The 17,139-nt window shown below is 40.8% G+C and overlaps 1 protein-coding gene and 1 long non-coding RNA gene across 2 annotated transcripts in view; one reads left to right on the forward strand and one right to left on the reverse strand.

Annotated features, from left to right (window-relative positions):
* Window positions 1-5,038: 5,038 nt before the first annotated feature.
* Window positions 5,039-10,384, reverse strand: LOC108306392. Its single transcript, XR_001826126.2, has 3 exons — window positions 10,135-10,384; window positions 5,693-5,809; window positions 5,039-5,598 (listed from the first exon to the last, which is right to left on the reverse strand). It is a non-coding gene; the product is annotated as an uncharacterized LOC108306392 (long non-coding RNA).
* Window positions 10,385-10,550: 166 nt separating this feature from the next.
* Window positions 10,551-17,139, forward strand: part of GOT1 (glutamic-oxaloacetic transaminase 1) — a 23,395-nt gene continuing 16,806 nt past the window's right edge. Inside the window, exon 1 of the mRNA XM_017531109.2 lies at window positions 10,551-10,871. Within this exon, the coding sequence (XP_017386598.1) occupies window positions 10,754-10,871 (118 nt within the window). The 5' untranslated portion in view covers window positions 10,551-10,753. The remainder of the gene's footprint in view (window positions 10,872-17,139) is intronic.

Here is a 17,139-nt window from a genome sequence, read left to right on the forward strand (position 1 = left end):
GGGGTTTCACCATGTTGACCAGGATGGTCTCGATCTCTTGACCTCGTGATCCACCCGCCTCAGCCTCCCAAAGTGCTGGGATTACAGGCGTGAGCCACCGCGCCCGGCCAGTGCAATACTCTTATCTGTTTTCCCCATTAGGTTACAATCCGTGAGGAAAGGGATTTTGTCTTTTTGTTCGTGTTATTCTTAGCACCTAGTGCAATGCTGGTCCATAGTAGATGGTCAATAAATATTTATGGAATGAATGAATAAATGAATGAATGAATGAATCATGAAGAAAGAAACACTGCTATTGTTATGGAATAGAGTTAAACTAAAGTTAAAACAAAAGCTAGCCAGCAGGGTGGGTTGTGCTTGTAATTCCAGCTACTTGGGAGGATGAAGTGGAAGGATTGCTTTTGCCTAGGAATTTGAGGCTGTGATGAGCTATGATCACGCCACTGCACTCCAGCCTGGCAACAGACTCCATTTAAACAAACAAACAAACAAACAAAAACAACAAAAAAAGCCTACAAAGCTTAGATACAGAAAAAAAAGTTTCCTGATTGAAAAAGTTGAAGATGTATTGCTTTAGTTACGCAAAAGATTGAAACACACACACACAACCTTACCCCTTTAAATAATTTTGGCATTGTTTCTTAATTCTCTGTAGGTCCTATGCCTCTTCCATTTCTAAAGCAGGATGTTTCTGTGTTTGGAACCTGGAACTGTTGTCATGGAAATTAATATGATATCAAAAAGCAAATACGGTGATTTTTATCATAGGAACAATGACCTCCCATGTTCTTTTTAAACACAACTGGTAAACCAATAATACCCTAAAACATGATTTTAGAAATATGCTCTACCTCAAAGAGAAGTTGTGGGAATGATTTTTTGGCATGGTTTGATATAAAATATTCTGAGCTCCCTGGGGTAAAAGCATAATTTGAAAAAAAATAACAAATTATTCATTCTTACATTCAGTAAGTTTTTACCATGTGGGATGCAATATGGCACCATAGAGAATGAACTCTGGAGCCAGACTCTGTTCATATCTCCACTGTTGTCTAGCTGTGGCATCTTGGGCAAATTGCTTAATTGCTCTTTGCCTCAATTGCCTCATCTGTTAAATGGAATAATTATACCACTTACTTCAGTTAAACAACTTGAATGAGTTAGTGTTTGTAAAGAACTTAGAACAGTACCCAGCGTATAATAAGCACTAGGTAAATTCTTTTAAATAAACCCTCGCGATGTGTTAGGCACGTGTAAGTAGTGAACTAGTATCTGTTAAACACTTGTTGCAGACCAAGTAATAATCATTAGGCAATTTTGCATCTATTCTTATAATAACTCAGGTGCAAATATCCTCATTCATTCCTTCAGCCAATATGTATTATCTCTTGGATGTCAGGAGCGGTTCTAGGTCCTTGGATACAGAATTGTGGGATTCATTTTTTTTCTTCAACTCTTAAGTTCAGGAGTACGTGTGCAGGATGTGCACATTTGTTACATAGGTAAATGTGTGCCATGGTGGTTTGCTGCATAGATCATCCCATCACCTAAGTATTCAGCCAAGCATCCATTAGCTATTCTTCCTGATGCCCTCTCTCTCCTACTTCCACCCTGACAGGCCCCAGTGTGTGTTGTTTCCCCTCCATGTATCCATGTGTTCTCATCATTCAGCCCCCACTTATGAGAACATGCGGTATTTGGTTTTCTGTTCCTGTGTTTGTTTGCTACGGATAATGGGGATTCATATTTTTAAAAATCACTATTTTATTATCTAAGGAGCGTCAATAGCTCCCCGGATTTCAGACCAACTCTAAACTGTAGCACACCACACTGTTCTTTATTTAAAAATACTTTCTCATAGTATCTGAAGTTTTAAGTTACTACATACATACATACATAGTCCTTTGGAGAATTACTTTTTCCTGTTTGTTCTACTTCATTATCATTGTTAGAAACTATATTAATTTTCTATTCCTGTGAAGTGTTTCTCAAGCCTGTTTTTTAAAAGTTTTATTTGTTTTTATTGATCAGCAGGTGTGTTGTTATACATGCCTTAGTGGATTCCAACTTCCATGACCACTGTCCTGCTTCAAACCTATTTTTTTTCCCCACTAAAAACTTGATTTTTTAGGTTACAAAAATAATACATGTTTACTCTTTTTCTATTAAAGCAAAGTTACAATGCATAACTGCATGCCTCCATACCTATCTTTAAAAACTTGCATAAATTTCTTTAGGTAGATTCCTAGAGGAGAAATTGCTTGGTCAAGTGGCATGTACATTTTAATTTTGACTTATTACCAAAATACACTCTAAGAAAAGGCTTTATTGATTGACAGTCTCCCATGCAATAGTGCATATCAGTGCTCTTTCCCCTCAACACTATTTTTTCAACATTTAAAAAATGTTTGTCAATCTGATGGGTAAACATTGATAAATTGATGTGGTTTCAATTTAATAATGAGGATGATTTGGGGTATGTTTATTGGTGTTATTTGTATTCTTTTCTGAATGATTTCTTTATATCCTCTTTTTCCCACCAATACAATGAAACTCTGAGTAAATAATAGATGTGACTAATAAGCATGTTGCAAATATTCTTCCATGTTATCACATCTTTATGGTGTGTATAGCCATGCACAGTCAATTATTTTCTTAATAGCTTCTGAGATTGTGCTATGATTATAAAAGTCTATTCTACCCTAACACTACGTTTAAAAAATATTATTTTCCCTATATTGTTTAAAATATTTAAATCTTATATCATCTAGAATTTATTTTGTGCAAAGGAGAAAACCAATTTTTTAATATACCAAACAAATTTGACATAATTGACAATCATGACATCAGATGAAAATCTGTACTTGAAAAGGTGCATTGTTTTTAAAAGCACATATCAAAAGTTAAATACAGTCTTGCCATTGTGAGAGTTCCAGAACTCTCTACAGCCAATGCACGGTCCTTTTCTGGGACAGTTTCCCTCTATACTCCAGGTCTCACATATACCTGCCAAATAAAAATGCTATTGTGATAGCAATAGTGATTAGAAATAATACTTTATTTTCAATAATTAACAAAAGTCAGATATCCTGAAAATCAAATAATTGGCAAGTGAGTTTATATTTTAACCTGATAATTTCCTTCTTATAAATGTTTAGGCCGGGTGTGGTGGCTTATGCCTGTAATCCAAGCACTTTGGAGGCCAAGGCGGGCGGATTACCTGAGGTCGGGAGTTCAAGGCCAGCCTGACCAACATGATGAAACCCTGTCTTATAAAAAAAATAAAATAGAATAAAATAAAATAAAAAATGTTTAATTGTATGCTAGACATAAATCACTCATGAAAGCGTTTTATAGTGGTACCTTCTTTTCTGGCATCCATTTTCAGGCTTATAGAAAATGGCTAGGCCAGGTGCAGCTGCTCATGCCTGTAATCCCAGCACTTTGGGATGCTGAGGCAGGTAGATTACTTGAGGTCTGGAGTTTGAGGCCAGCCCTGGCCAACATGGTGAAACCCCATTTCTATCAAAAATACAAAAATTTGCCAGGTGTGGTGGCAGGAACATGTAATCCCAGCTACTTGGGAGGCTGAGGCAGGAGAATCACTTGAAACTCGGAGGCAGGGGTTGCAGTGAGTCAAGATGGTACCATGGCACTTCCAGCCTGGGTGACAGCAAGACTCTGTCTCAAAAAAAAAAGAATTCTGGATGAAAAGTTTTAGAGATGTGTTGCACAACAATGTGCATATAGTAAACACTAATATACAGTATACTTAAAAATGGTTAAGATGGTAAATACATGTTTTTTATCACAATTTACAAAAGAATCAATTATGTCTTGTGGTTTATGTTTTTAATCAAATATTTGAGTACAGATACCTTGTTGTGGATGATACCAAGAAGTGCAACTGATGGTTTCAGTCCTCAAGGAACTAACTAGCAACCAAGTTGGGAGAAGATATTAAGTATGCATCAAAGTTATTAATCTCAGGCAATAGAATGATACCAAATAAGGAGAAGAGACATAAAGCCTTCTAGGCAGGAATCTCTTTGGGCTACAGTGATAGAAATATTTGTTAGGTACTTAAATGGCTTTCAAATCATTTTAATTTGTATTTTCTAAGTTGACCCTTTTAATAAATCTAGGAGGTATTATCTCCATTTAGCGATGAAGAAATGAAAGCTCAGAGGTTGTAATTTGCCCAACTTCACATGGCAGAGCTGGGAACTAGACTCAGTGTCTTCCAGTGCTTATTCCTAGTGGGATTTATTTAAATTGGCACTGAAGATTTGCTGCCAAAAAAGTTTTCAGGGTTAAACAGAATTCAAATATGCTAGGATTACATAGTTTTGTATTTGCTAAAATTAGAATTATTCTGTCATCCTGATAAAAAGCATCAAGTAACTTTTAGTACAAAATAACAGATCATTTTTTCTTGCTATTTACTGGTTAGGAAAACTCGAATCATACTGTGACAGAATGAGGATGAGCAGACAAGCTTCAATTTCACTATTTATACACAGCCGTTTAGTCAACTGCAGTCCCATGAAAGACATTCCTTACCCATCATGTCTGACACCACTCTTTAAAGTCATAATACACATACTCTATTTGAGATAGTTCTGACCTGACCCAGGTATAACAGGGAGCAACACTAACACAGCAGAATAAAGGCAGTGAATAAGAATTTAGAAGGAGTTATGAGGGCTAAGACTATACGAGTTACACACATTTTTTAAAACCACATCCTGCTATTTCAGTAGATTGACTTCTATCCAGAAAGTGCAGGAGCATTAAGTCTGTTCATACAATAACCCTATCTGATTACCCAGGGTCAAGCTACTGTTTATCTTTGCCAGACAGAACCCATATCCTGAGTTGGGGACCTCAAACGTTCCGTGTTTTTTTGCCAGTTACCTGGTGTACCACTTCCAGGCAATCCAGGCTCTGACATTCTTTCTACATAATCACCTAAACCATAACAGAAATACTCAATTTTTAAAAGTATACAGTAAAAGTAAATACACAGACACAGGGGTCAGGAGTTTTGCCTTTATTTTCCTTCTCAAGAGTGCGCAACATTTTGCAAATGAAGGGCAGTGCTGCCCTCTACTGCTGAATGTTGAAATGTTTTTAATACACTTCGAGGTTCCTACTAGCTTTGTGTAATAGATAACGACAATCTATTACATTGTTTTAAAAGAATCCTTTAAGAATGATTTAAAAGACTGTGTTCTTAGCAAACACATTGAATTTGTTTCCTTCATTATCTCTTCATCTACCTTCATCTTGTACCAAAGAGTAGGATTTTAGGACATGACCCAACCAAAAGAAGGACATTACAACTTAGGGGAAAAAAGCTGAACATGGCCCTAGAAATAAGAGACTGTACTGGTGACGCATTGAAGGAGAAACAGGCTAAGAAGAGGAAATTTTCTTCTGACTTCAAGGTCTGTAGCCTTCCCATTCTTCTTTTATTTGGAGTGTCTTCATTTGGTTTTTGCTAAGGCAATCCATTTCCTTCTTTACGTTTCTTCAGAGAAGGCTGCTGCCCTAGGATGTGGAGAGAATAGTGTTTCAAAAACATTTTCTATTCTTCTGAAAAAGATAATATAGCTATACAGAGGGCTATTGTTAACATTTACATTTTACAATCATTTAACATTTACAATTATTAATAAAGTTGTCTTACCTTTAAATTGTCTTGAGATTTTATAGATTACTACAGACATCTTGGAGGGCTCTAGATATTTTGAAAACTGTGTTCTCTGCTTTCTTTTCCATTTGAAAAATATTTCAGAGTACATGCCTGCAAGAGGCCAGATCAGATAGACTTCAAAGAGAGTTTGCCTAACCACTACCAGCCTACAGCAACCCAGGGACTAATTTCATCATATCTATGACAATAGTACTAATAATAGTTTCTATAACTGTGTTAAATGTGTGCATATCAACACAAAGCAAAATTCTTTTTAAAAATAATTTACAGTTAAGAATATTAAAACTCAGACACATCAAGTAATTTAATCAAAGTTTCAAAACTAGTAAGAGGCAAAGCTAGAATTTGATTCCAGGACCAAGCCTATGTATTGTTCTATGCTGCTTATAATTTAATAAAAAAAAGCTAAACAAATCCCAAAGGCAAGTGCTTGTAAACAAATCCCAAAGGCAAGTGCTTGTATGGTTTTACAACTTTATTAATAATTGTAAATGTTAAATGATTGTAAAATGTAAATGTAATGATGGTCCCAGTGAATAGCTGAGTACTAAGTGTCAATTACAATTCAGAGTTTTGTATGAAATCATTAAATTAAATCATTTAATCCTCATAGCAACTGATGAAATAGAACTATTATTATTCCCAGGTGAGGAAACTGAGGCATACAGAGGAAATCTAGTTCCAGAGGCCATGCATTTAACCATTATGCTATACTGCTTCTTAAGCAATGTACAAAAACTATACAGCACAATTTCTAAATGGTACCATGGAACTTAATCACATTGGACAAGTAGGTAAAACCATCAGTAGTTTTCAGTCTTACTGATCTATCTGCTATACAAAGATTTCAGCAGCTTTAAATAAAATTCTGCATATGTGGGTAGCCACTTTAGGAACTAACCTTAGACCCTGTCCACTCTATGCCCTTCTATGAGGAAGCAGAAAAATACCCTCATTTGGTTCAATCCGTGTGTGCAGATTAGGGGAGGAGTCATACATAAGGGAGGGAAAGAGAACTGAGGGAAGAGAAGGAGACACGGTTCCATGAAGGCACACTCAGGAAACAAGCCAGTTAATTTGAGAGGAGAGGTTGATCAAGAATCACTTTCCTTAGAAAGAAGAGTAAACTCATTACAATGGGAGGACAGTACCATCTCAGGAGCCCTAACTTATCTTATCGCACACTATTTAGCCACACTGTGACACTAGAACAGATCTCATACAGCTTTGGTTTTTAAAGAAATATTTGCTCAGCACATAACTCAGCTTCCAAATAATATCCTACCCTTCGTGCCAGCACACACCCAAAGCACTTTGTGCTTCAGTGCTAAGAATGATAAACTTGTCCCTCCCCTGACTTATTCCTAAGTTTGGACCTTCTGGGTACTCAGGGGCAAGACTGAGTAAAATAAACGTGTATGGCCAGGTGCAGTGGCTCATGCCTATAATCCCAGCATTTTGGGAGACCGAGGCAGGCTGATTGCTTGAGCCTAGGAGTTTGAGACTAGCATGGCCAACATGTGAAACCCTGTCTCTACAATTAGCTGTGCATATTGGTGCATGCCTGTCGTCCTAGCTACTTGAGAGTCTGAGGTGGGACAATCACCTGAGCCCTGGAGGCGGAGGCCACAGTGAGCTGAGATGGTGCCACTGCACTCCAGTCTGGGCAACAGAGTGAGACTCTGTCTCAAAAAAACCCAAAAAACAAAAAACCAACCATGTGTAGATTTGCTTACAGGTTCATGCAGTGCCCACTGCTCTTCCTGCCTGTCCAGCCTGCAGGCTTCGGATTTCCAAGACAGTACGTTCTAAAGGAATTCATTCCAGGTGATGCTCTTGCTATATGGGTTCCCAGTTTCTCTTTTCCAATTCTTTTGAAGAAAAGGTTTCAGGGAAGGGAGCAGGGGAAGGCAGAAGGGAGATTCTAGGGGGACTCCTGAACAGACGGTCATAAGGAAGGCAGGAGGCAGTGAGAATATCTGCCTCTTTCTCTTCTGACCCTTACTGCCTTTCCCTGGGCACTCACTTTTTCTGGCTGCCTACTTGTTTGGGCAGTAACCAGCTGAATTATCCACTCAGCAAGGAGACAGTCTTGAGTCAATTCTAAGCCAAAGTGTTAAAATTAGCGATGACCTGAAAAGCATTCTGTTTATTTCAATACTGGCATTAAATTAGAGAGGCAGCCCACAGGGTTCAAGACAGAAAGGTACTGCACTTAATCTCCAAGAACTTCACACTCCCTAGGAAAGCAGTTTGAGACTTAGATCTTACTTAATATATAGGCTTCCTTCTCCCCCAGTAATTGCCTTTTTAAAAATTCAGAGCGAATATTGTGGGGACATGGAGAAAACCTGCACCTGGCACCTTCTTTGTCCCTATCAGCATTGGCTTGATTATGGAGCTGCTTAGGATGTTAATAAATATTTGGTCTTAGCCAACAGTGTTTAGGCAACCTAGGGTTGTTTTCCTCCCAGGGAATGACGTAGGGAGTGACCATGATATTGCTGGCCAATGCAATATCATATTTTAAATCAAATTCCACAAGGCCCTCTCAGCAGTTGCCCCTGCTTTTGGAAACACTGAAAGTTCACTGTCATTTGACCTTCAGTGTTGAACTTGCAATGCTTAAAGTGTTATTAGTGAAACACTGTGGACAGTTACCTTTAAAACCAGAGGCAATGTTTCTGAAAGAAGTAGATGACACAAAAAGTTGACAGATGTTACACAAAGTTCTTTTGCTTGTGTTTATTACTCTGAATGAAAATTTATTTTGAGATTTATAGTATTATCCAATGAATAGATGCTGTGATACTGTTTCCTTCTGAAACGTCAAGAGAATTGACTCTTTCTTCTACCGTTTGTTGAAGGCTTAGTAAGTGCAAGAAACATAGGGAGACTTATAGGTCCCTAGCCAAAAGAAGCTACATGGCCAACAAGCATATAAAATACCCAGCATCAGTAGAGAAATGCAAATTCAAAACTACAATGAGATACCATCTTATACCAGTCAGAATGGCTATTCTTAAAAAGTCAAGAAATAATCGATGCTGGTGAGGTTGTGGAGAAAAAGGAATGCTTATACAATGCTAGTGGGAACGTAAATTAGTTCAGTAACTGTGGAAAGCAGTATAGTGATTTCTCAAAGAACTTAAAACAGAATTACCATTTGACCCATTAATCCCAGTATTGGGTCTATACCCAAAAGAATATAAATCGTTCTACCATAAAGACACATGTACATATATGTTCATGGCAGCACTATTCACAATTGTATAGACATGGAATCAACCTAACTGCCCATTACCAGCAGACTGCATAAAGAAAATATGGTACATATACACCACAGTATACTATGCAGCCATAAAAAAGAAAGAGATCATGTCTTATGTAGCAACATGGATGGAGGTGGAGAGCATTATCCTAAGTGAACTAATTCGAAAGAGAAAACGAAATATCGCAAGTTCTGCCTTATAAATGGGAGCTAAACATTGAGAACACATGGACACAAAGAAGAGAAAAACAGACCTACTTGTGGGTAGAGGGTGGGAGGAGGGAGAGGATCAGAAAAAAAAAAAAAAACCTGCCAAGTACTATACTTATTATCTGGGTGACAAAATAATTTGTACACCAACCCCCCCAATACGCAATTTACCTATAAAACAAACCTGTACATGCACCCCTGAACCTAAAAGTTAAAAAAAAAAAAGTTTGCTGTCTACAAAGGGTGTGGCAGATATGCAATGACAACAATAGCTGACATTTAGAGAGTGCTTCTAATATGCAACTAACCACTTCGTATATGTATTAACTCACAAAATCCTCACAACAACCCTGAGGAAAATACTTCCACAAAGCAGGAACCTCCACAGAGAGGTTAAAATAACTTGACTAAACCTGCCCAAGTTCATAAGCGGCCACCAGAATCTAAACCTAGATAGTCTGGTCCTGTAGCTAGGTTCTTAACCACAAAGGCATTTTCTAACATTGTTAAAATGTTAGAAGCACAGGAAAGAGATATTTTGACAGAATAAGGGTTAAGGGAAGGCTTCATGGATGAAGTGGCATTCACTCTGGATCTTGAAGGTCAACAGATGGAGAAGGGTTCTGGGGAGGAAGGACTCTTACGGGGAAGGAACAGCCTGACGAAGAGGCACTTTGGGTACCAGCCAGCTGTCCACAGCAAGATCGGGTCCGGTGCGAGCAGGAGGAAGCTGGGAAGGGACGCCACGCCCAAATCCCGAAGGTCCTTAAGGACCAGGCCTCTCTGTAAGGAACCGGGAAGGAAAATCTCAAACTATTAATAGAAGAGCGGCAGAAAGAAACTCGTGGGCACCCTTCCCTGTTGGCAGGACCTTCCCTGCCAGACACCAAGGCTGGCAGCACAGCCACATTTCCCTCAGGGGGAAACAGCCGACCAGGTGGTCAAGGTCGCCAGCGCGGGCTCCGGAGCTGCACGTCCCGGCCGAACACTAGCGTCCCGAGCACAGACGCTGGGGATTTGGCTGCCAGCCCGGGGCCGCCAGGTCGAGCCTGGCAGCGTCAACATCTGCTCGGCCGGAACACGAAGACCTGTCCTCGGGAACTGCCTCCGGCCACATCCCCGAATCCTCCGGACCCTCGAAGGTCAAAGAAGCGGCCTCTCGGTGACTACCCCGGCTCGTTCGGCTCCTCCCCTCAGTCGGGAGACCCAAGGAGTAATAGCCTCTGCGATAGGAGAACGCTCTGCCAATCAACCATAGTCCCCGCCCACGCTGCAGCCGGCGTAAATTGCATTGGTTGCATCTTTCACGACCGCCGATAAGATTGTTTCCTTGGATTGGCTAATAGCTTTCCCACCCTCCTGTTTCTTGTTCGTCAGAACCTGACGGTTGGTTAATCGCGTTGCCAAGCTCTGGACGCGGCTCGACCATTGGAGGCCGCGGGCCCGCCCCCGCCGGCTAGGTGAAGGTGAGAGTCTCCTCCAGTCGCAGACGCCAGACCTGACCTGGCATCTCTGGAGTCGCGGTGAAGCGTCTCTATTCCTGCTCTCTCGATATGGCGTCTCCATCAGTCTTTGCCGAGGTTCCGCAGGCACAGCCTGTCTTGGTCTTCAAGCTCACTGCCGATTTCCGGGAGGATCCGGACCCCCGCAAGGTCAACCTGGGAGTAGGAGGTAAGGACGCAGTGCCCTGGAGTGTGAGGAGCTCGGGAAGTGGAGCGGACCCAATGAGGGTCGTGGAGACTGGGGGAGAAGCTGAGGCCCAGCGTGGCGCTGCCTAGAGAGGGCGGCGCGGGAGAGGAGGGAGGATCCACAAAGGCTTCCTAAAACTTGCCCATTTTATAGATGTGGACGTGGAGTCCCCGGAAAGAGGCGATGTGTCCAAGGCCGCACAAACCAGGGTAGCAGCCAAGACACAAACTGAGTCTTTCTGATTTCCCATTCTGTGTTCTTTATACTATATCCTCCGAAGAAATGGGGCTGCCGGAGCTTGTAGAGAGAGGGAGAAAAATAGGAAGCCTGATAGGTTTAGGGTTCTGATTGCTGGGAAAGGAAGCTCTGTTCCGCATCGGTAAATATTTGAGTGACCACCGAGTATCAATCAGGTACCTTATTAAGCTTTGGTCGGAGGAGACTGAGGCTTGATTTTGCCCTTAAGGATTTAAAAATCTGCTGGTGTCATACAATGCTGTGAGACAGGTTAATGCTGCCCCCGGCGTGGCGGGGGGAGGGGAGGTAGGGGGGTTCTGGGAAGATGATTCTGGCCCTCACAGATGTAGTAGGAATGGGTAGAGATTGTGGAAATCAGTGGAGAGAAATACAGATAGTAGAAGCTTACTTTCCACACATCCTGTCTTTATTTCTTGATTTAAGTGATTCCCCTCTGGACCTTGTACAGCTCAGAGCATGTGCTTCAGTTTCCCCTTCTGATAAGAAGATTTGTATTGGAGTGCCTCTTAAATTTATTTCACCCCAACCCTCTCTGATGAATTTATTATTCCTCTCACTGTCATTTGGATGTCTGAAGCCCCACAGACACTTTCTCCATTTGGATTTTGCCACGTTCAAAGACCAGCCAGAAACATGAAAACGGGTAGGATGAAGTCTTATGCTGGGGAACAGACTTAGAATAAAAGGTCTAGAAATTGTGGAAAGAGAAGATGGAATCATTTTGTAGCAGAGTGTGACATGAAGGACGTTCAGTATCAGGTTTCTCATAATGTTTTGTCTGTTCATAGCATTTGTTAAGAAAAAAAAAAGTCTCCACTAAGGAGTATGGGGAAGGGTAAGGAAAAATCTATTAAAAAGTGATGGTTTGTTGAAGCTGGGTGATGGGTACATGGGCATATGTTATATTATTCTCAGCTTTTATATAGGTTTGAAATTTTTCATAGTAAAGCTCTTAAAATAAGTCAGTACTACATAGTTTGACCCACTGAGGGAAAAGGATGTTTTTAGCAGGCAGCAGAATCAGAAATACTGAAAGATTGCCTCAAATTGAATTTGAATGGACGCCATTTGGTCTCTTAATTTAAATCAGTCTAAAACCTCCAAGTGTTTCTTTGCAGCCAGATATATACAAAGAACTAGTATCATTGTCAATCTAAATACATCTTTTTAAAACATCAGGTTTGACTGGGCATGGTGGCTCAAACCTGTAATCCCAGCACTTTGGCAGGCCACGGCGGGTGGATCACCTGAAGTTAGGAGTTTGAGACCAGCCTGGCTTACATGGTGAAACCCCATCGTTTACTAAAAATACAAAAATTAGCCAGGCATGGTGGTGTCCCAGCTACTTGGGAGGCTGAGGCAGGAGAATCGCTTGAACCTGGGAGGCGGTGGTTGCAGTGAGCCAAGATCACATCATTGTACTCCATCCTGGGTAACAGAGTGAGACTCAGTCTCAAGAAAAAAAAAAAACCACAACAAAAAATATGTTGGATTTAATTAACTCAATTACCTTTGAACTATCCTACAGAGTTTCTGTGAGGATTAAGTACATTTGAAGTGTTTAGAGCTGTGTCTGGCATATAAGCAGGATTTATAGAAGTGTATTGTTGTTTTGGCATTTCTTGGAGTCATTCTCATAAAAGATGTTGAATAAAAATTTGAAGCTCAAGAACTGCAAAATGAACTAATTTATGACACTGGTTTAGAAATAAACTGCTCATGCAGAGAAAAAGCACCCTGACAGCAGAAGCTAGAAGCGATGGACTGGGGATTGGAGTCATTAGCTCAGATAGCCACCTCAGCTGTGATGTTGCCTTTTTCTGTTTTCCAGGAACTCCAGCTCCTTACCATGAGCAAATGGTTTATACATGTAATCCCACTGAATGCTCACAACTCTGGAGGGTGGTTTATTACTATTAACTGTTTAGAGGCAAGGAAGTTGAAGACTGGAGAGATGAAGCAATTTGCCCTAGGTCATTTGACCACTAGGTGGTAGAGCTGGCAATCCAGGCCAGGTCTCTCAGGCCCCAGAGTCTCGCCCATGCCTCTATTTGAGGTACCTTCAGGTGATCTAGGGACAGCCAGTACACTGTAGTGGGAAGAGCCAAGAGACCTGGGTACAGGCCCAGCACTGTGGTCCAGCGATGTGAACTTGGAAGGGTTATTTAACATCCCTGGGGCTCAGTCTGTTAAATGAGGAGCCAAGACCTCGCTCTCAAATTCTGCTCTAAAATTCTACTCTACTAAAAATCTACTCCACAATTCACGAGTACATTCTATGACTATAATGTAGGATAATAATTTTACCGGCCTTATCAGTTGTCTGAGGGTTAGATGAATAATTATTTGTGAAATGTGATATGTCAATGAAAAATGTTATATATAAATGTTATTTTTGATCATCACTGTGACCCATCTTTTTGTGGATAGCAGGTGTTTGGATAGGGGTCTAAATAAAGTAGAATAAAAGATCTCCTTCCAGCTGTTATATGTCCCAGCCTGATTTATACACATCCCCGAATATACCCTTTGTGAAGAAAATGTAGTTAATCACTGACCTTAGGGAAGATACTTTTTCCCCCCAGTTAAGAAAAGTCCTAATGGAGGTTATCTCGTTAATGTTCTGGTGATTTTGGACACGTTTAGAATAAACTGCAACTGTAATCTCAGATAGTTCCGACTTGCAGCTAGTTTCCCCAGAGGTTTTCTTGCTGTGATGATTTAAATAATTTCCTTCTAGGTAAACAGGGGAGAGTATCACATTTTCCACTGCTAAGCACAATGCTTTCTAAGTTGATCATTTTAGTGCTTCTCAAAGTTTCAGACTGAAGTGGCTTTAAGGACGTGGGAGATGGATCCAACTTGATGCAGCCTGTAGCAAGAAGTTTCTTCAAAGACTCCAGTCCATTCTTTCATGTGAGCCTAGTTTTCTTTTGGCCCAGATAAACTCTGTTAGCTTTAATATTTGTTGTTGTTTTCAACATAGTTTCCTAGCATCTTCAAATAAAATAGTTGGAAAGATACGCTTTATCAGGTGTTTCTGAGTACCCCTGGCCATCTCCCTAGTATCCTAGTTAGGCTCTTAAGTGGAGATGGGTGAGGGAAGTGGAGATCTTAGGAGGAAGATGAGGGTGATGGTATGACCATTTAAATTTCTGTGTTCTTTCTTCCTTTCCTTCTGCAAAGCAAGACTGTGGGGCCCACCTGTAGACTGTGTGTGACTCCCCTAGAAGGGCTTGTATCCAGGAAGAAGAGCAGTGCCACATGGAGCTGGGGAGCATGCTGATAAAAAGGCAGTCCCAGGGGCCTGCTTAATTCAGGCTTTCTCTAGACATCTCTTGCTTTTAAAAAAAGCACCTGGATCCGTGAACTTAATAGTTGACAAGCCTAGCTCTTGTTATCTTTGTGATCGTGGGCAAATGATTTGACTTTTCTGGCCACTGTGGTCAGATCCTTAAAATAGACATCGCAATATCTATTTTGCGGATTGTTATATACAAATTAAATGAGAGTAAAGAAATGTATTTAGCGCAGTACCTTGTATGTACACAGTATTTAATAAATACTTGTTGTTATTACTATGGCCTCGGGTTCTGTCAATGTCTCTCTCTATGTCCCAGACCCCATGTCTGAATGCCAGGCCTGTAGTGGACACATCCTCCGACTCCCTCAAATTTAGCATGTTCAAAGCACAACTCATCGTTTCCACCTCCCCCTTGATCTTTTCTTTTCATTTCCCTTGTGTTCTAGATCTTGGTTGACCCCACCACCACCACCCACTCGTTATCCAGACTTGAGGGAGACCTTGGAGTCATCAGCAACCCTTTCCCCAATCCCCTGTCTATGTGGTCAATAGGTTCTGTCTTTTCTACCTCAAATCTGTTTCCAGTGGCACCCCTTTTCTTTATCCCTGCTGCCATTGCCTGAATTCAAGGCTTTATTATTTCCTTTCTGGAATATTGCTGTAGCGTTCTATTGCTTCTACTTCTGGTAACTCACCCTTCTTAACTACTGCCTTTGTCCTTCTCTCCAGTTTATTTTCCTTGCTGTCACTCAGATGATCCTGTTAAAATGTGCAGCCATTTATGTCACTGTTGCTTAAATGCTTTCAGTGGTTACCCATTGAAACTAAGGTTCCTTAGAAGAGACTCCAGGATTCTTTTAGCCACTCCCTGCTAATCCTTAAGGAATTCCACATCAGAGCCATGAAAATGCAGATTCTCAAAGACGTCATGCTCCACAAGCCTCTGGGGCCTTGCACAGGTATGCCCTCTGGCATGTCCTTCTTCTCTTGTTTGCCTTTTAAACTCTTATTCATCTTTCATACTTCGTCCTCTATAAAATCTTCCCTGACCCCTCAAAGTAGAATTTTTTTTTTTTTTTTTTTTTTTTTTTTTGACGGAGTTTCGCTCTCGTTACCCAGGCTGGAGTGCAATGGCGCGATCTCGGCTCACCGCAACCTCCGCTTCCTGGGTTCAGGCAATTCTCCTGCCTCAGCCTCCTGAGTAGCTGGGATTACAGGCATGCGCCACCATGCCCAGCTAATGTTTTGTATTTTTAGTAGAGACGGGGTTTCACCATGTTGACCAGGATGGTCTCGATCTCTTGACCTCGTGATCCACCCGCCTCGGCCTCCCAAAGTGCTGGGATTACAGGCTTGAGCCACCGCGCCCGGCCTTCAAAGTAGAATTAAAGGCTCTATCTATTTTTTATATTTCTTGGAGGGCAGATGGGATCTTATTTTATCAATCTCTGTAGCTTCTACTAGCCAGTGCTAGCCTGATAATAATATAGAATAGGTATAACACCCAGACACAGAACTGAAACGTAGCAGAACTGGTTTTTCTATAAGCATCCAAGTTTTTCTACATCTAAATAGTATCCTTTGTAGGTAGTTCATATATGCTTTTCTTGTTCAAAGATTTCTGGAAGCCTCTTTTCGACTGGCTGTGGAAGCATGTAGGACCTGCACAAGAGACGGTTTTTAAAAATAATTGTTCTCCATGAGTTTTACTCAGTTTATTCACTCACTCTTTTCAGTGGAGATGATACAAATACTATTTCTGAAAAATAAATTGACTTTCAAAAGACAAAGATTTGGTGCTACTGAGGATATTCAAAATAAAGAGATGTTGCCTCTAAAAACAATTCCAAAAGAAGTTTTAAGAATATTTTGAACAATGGTAGCATTGTGATCATAGATAGTTTGATGTGCTTTAGGGACAACTCTTACTTGAAAGTAGTTATTTCAGTACATCTTTAGAAAAACCAGACCAAACCCCAGTTGGCAAAGGAGGCTTTTCGAACTTGTTGAGAAGTTTGGTGGACTAAGGAGTATACTATGAATGGCATCGAGAGTATTGTGAGTTTGGCCAGGCGTGGTGGCTCACGCCTGTAATCCCAGCACTTTGGAAGTCTGAGGCTGGAGGATTGCTTCAGCCCAGGAGTTTGAGACCAGCTTAGGCAACGAAGTGAGGCCCTCTCTCTATAAAATATATATATTAGCTTGTCATGGTGGTGAATGACTCAGTTACATGGGAAGCTGAGGCAAGAGGATTGCTTGAGCCCAGGAGGTTGAAGCTGCAGTGAGCTGTGTTCATGCCATTGCCCTCTAGCCTGGGCAACAGAGTGAGACCCTGTCTCAAAAAAAAAGAAAAAAATACTGTGATAATATATCAAGTAGTTTTAATTTGCATTTCTCTTATTATGAAGGCAGCTGGGTATTCTTCATACATATGAACCATATGTATGATTCACCAGAGCCAGAGGGTAGACTAGGAGTGGTATGAGAGCATTGTTTGATTCACCTACCCAGAGGCATTTAGTTAGTGGCTCTGTCAGTCTGTAGCTGTCCACATTTCTGTTACTAGCTTGAAATGTTTCTCAGATTTGCAGATGACACTTTCCTGGAGGGTAGAGTTAGCTGATAGAAGACACACACAAGATTCAAAATGATCTTTTTTTTTTTTTTTTGAGACGGAGTTTCACTCTT

This window comes from Cebus imitator, unplaced genomic scaffold (assembly GCF_001604975.1).
Source record: "Cebus imitator isolate Cc_AM_T3 unplaced genomic scaffold, Cebus_imitator-1.0 Scaffold71, whole genome shotgun sequence".
Taxonomy (NCBI): domain Eukaryota; kingdom Metazoa; phylum Chordata; class Mammalia; order Primates; family Cebidae; genus Cebus; species Cebus imitator.